Source organism: Phytophthora infestans, genomic scaffold, assembly GCF_000142945.1.
Source record: "Phytophthora infestans T30-4 supercont1.2768 genomic scaffold, whole genome shotgun sequence".
NCBI classification, from domain to species: Eukaryota; Oomycota; class Peronosporomycetes; order Peronosporales; family Peronosporaceae; genus Phytophthora; species Phytophthora infestans.
Window position 1 is genome coordinate 1 of NW_003305901.1, and position 2,789 is coordinate 2,789.

Here is a 2,789-nt window from a genome sequence, read left to right on the forward strand (position 1 = left end):
GGTGGTTTGCATCGGCTAAGTCTTTCTATCATCGTCCATGGCCCTTCCGTGCTTCGTGTTGCTCTTCTATCCCATCGTGTACATAGTGTAGGTCGGTATTCCTTCGTGTTTCGTGTCCTTGCTTAGACATGTGCATCCGCGCCAACTTAATCACAAACGCTGTTCCCATTTTGTTTGATGTACACAACGTATATTGTTTGATGTACACAACGTATATTTTTGGAAGTTCACATATATCTTAACGTCGCACACTACGCGCGCAATACAAGGAGATATACTTTTCCGGAGTGCAGGTGTAACCACATGATCTTATTTAGAATTTCACTTTTAAAAGAGATAATTAACAGTTTTTTTTTTTTTTTAAAGGCGCGGAAAAAAATTGTGGGGGGGGGGTCTCCTCTCAAATAAAACAAGGGGGCGCGCGCGCCCCCCTATGCAAAAGGGGGGGTGGGGGAAAAAAGCGTTTTTAATAGAGAAAAAAATAATTTTTGTTAAGTTAAATTAGTACAGCAGTACTACGAAGCCTAAAACATCATTCTAAATTCAATAAGTACTAAAGTTTCGATTGAGGCCGAAATATAAGTCACCAGGGCCTATAATTTTTTTCTCCAGCTCCTACGACGATATAGTACGTGTGTGCTCATCGTCGCCTTTTAATTGTGCTAATTAACGTGTACACAGGCAGCGCCCTTTGCGTGAGGTGGCGAACCGCAGCTGAAAATGAGAGCAAAATGAAATTTAAACGGTGCAGTTAAGTACGATGTGTAGTCCACATACAGTAAGTACAGCACATAATATCTGTTTTAGCCAATGGGGGCCGCCTTCGCTCTCAGTGACTTGGTGTCCACTAATGGCGCTCCGGAGGTCATCGGCGACGTCGCAATTTGAGAAATAGTCGGCCCCATAGCCCCCATTAACCTTGTTGAAGGGGGAGGCACGAGAGGGGTGCCACTGGACGCCTCGGATGTGTACGAGTGCTCCTCGGGGCTCGGGAAGTCGAAGCTCTGCTGCCTCTCAGGCGTCAGGTCCAGTGAAGGGAACAAGTAGCCAGGAAATTTGGGCGGGATCTTGACCAAGTTACGCTTAGTCATGCACACAATGAAGTGCATCCCCATGACGAACTCCGTCTCGTTCATGTGAGCGTTGTCCCGGAGCAAATGCAGCTCCTTAAGACGAGTGTAAAGCTCTTGCACCTGCTCCTCACTGAGACTGGACTTGCGAAAGAACTCGAGCGCAGCGTCACGGGAGATTAAGGAGTTATCACCCCCGCACAGTTTGGCGAAGAAGGCACGGTACCGATTGCCCTCGAGTTCGATCATAGTGTAGAGCTGTGTGTCCAGCTGGACGTCGTCTGACGGAGGGGCCGGGAAGGACGCAAACGACATAATTCAGGTATGTAGAGATGGAATTTAGTGTTGGGGAGAAGATGCAGATGCGTCTGAGCGGGTTCGGGCTCTAGCGGACGCAGGAAGAGCGGCGCAAGGAACGTCGATGCGCGTCGGACGCGATCGTAATTCGGGCTTTTTGCTTTTACTTAATAAAAATATGTTAAAATATTTTATCTTTACAAATATTACTGAAATTTTTATTACTAATTTTTTAATAGCAATTTTTATATCAACTTTTATAGTAATTCAATTAAGTATTTTATTAATTTGGTTTTTTTTATCAGAAGGTTTATATAAATTTGAAAATTTTCTTTTTATAAAATTTTATATTTTTTTTATTATATTTAATTTTTTTATAATAAATTTAATTTTCACAAATGTTATTCCACATATATGGGATTTTTTATTAAATTTAAATTTTTCTAATTTATATCTTTTAACTATTTATTTTGAACCAAAAATCAATAATTATTTTGATTTTATTTTTTCATCATTTATTTATATCTTTATAATATTTATTGTAGTAAACACACCATCCAGAATAAGTACAATTGCACCACACACTAATCTGTATCATACGGCTTACCACTTTCCGCTTCGGCATAAGTAATCCATCCATTCTCCGCGATGTCTCGCAAATCACCACTAGTCAGGTCAAAGAGTCCCTCCTCGGGGATGTCATCATTCAAAGACACGTCTTCTAGATCTTCTACACCTTCTACTTCAAGGACCACTTCGTTGTCGTTCATCACGTCTTCGTTATCCGCGTCTGAATGACAGTCGCTGGCATCTTGACCAGCCACCACGTTCACATCATCACCATCTGTCGGGCCGAACAATCGCTCTTTTCGGAGACCCTCCATGAAGTTGTCGCTATCAAAGACATCAAAATCTACACGATAATCCGCAGGGTCGTCACTCTCGCTCTTTACTTCATCAGCTTCCGTCGATTTCTCTCGCGTATTCCATTCTGTATCAGAGCCTTCATTTCTCCTTCTTGTTCTGTATCCTCCGGGACTGTAAACTCCGTATCCCCATGTTCTGTATTATCCAGATCGTGGCCCTACCAAGGCTTCATCTTGTTCTGTACCATCCGTTATAGCCAGTTGAGCTTAAACTTCAGTCGATGGCTGTAGTCCTGCCGGATTCACCTCCGGCGTCAACGGAGCGGTCGCTCGAGGTCGAAACACGTGCACTGACTTGAGGAGCACTTACTTCTGGACTTTGGGCAGAATGAAGACTCGGAGAGAAAAGAGGCGCCAGCTTCCCTTGTGGGGGGGAGGATCTCTACAATCCGATCAACTTGTGGAGGAAACAACAACAGCGGGGCAACAAGCGCGGCCGCAACAGCCTCTGTAAAACGTCAGGAGGGAAGAGCACTTCAGCGTCAAAACGCAACAA

General features: G+C 43.7%; 1 protein-coding gene across 1 annotated transcript; it reads right to left on the reverse strand.

Moving 5' to 3' along the window:
- Positions 1–803: 803 nt before the first annotated feature.
- PITG_22394 (uncharacterized protein) lies at positions 804–2,451 on the reverse strand (the record flags this gene model as incomplete). Its single annotated transcript, XM_002909794.1, has 3 exons — positions 804–1,351; positions 1,975–2,261; positions 2,321–2,451. Coding segments are annotated over 3 exons (966 nt in total), but the record flags the coding sequence as incomplete, so codon positions are not given.
- Between the last annotated feature and the right edge of the window lie 338 nt (positions 2,452–2,789).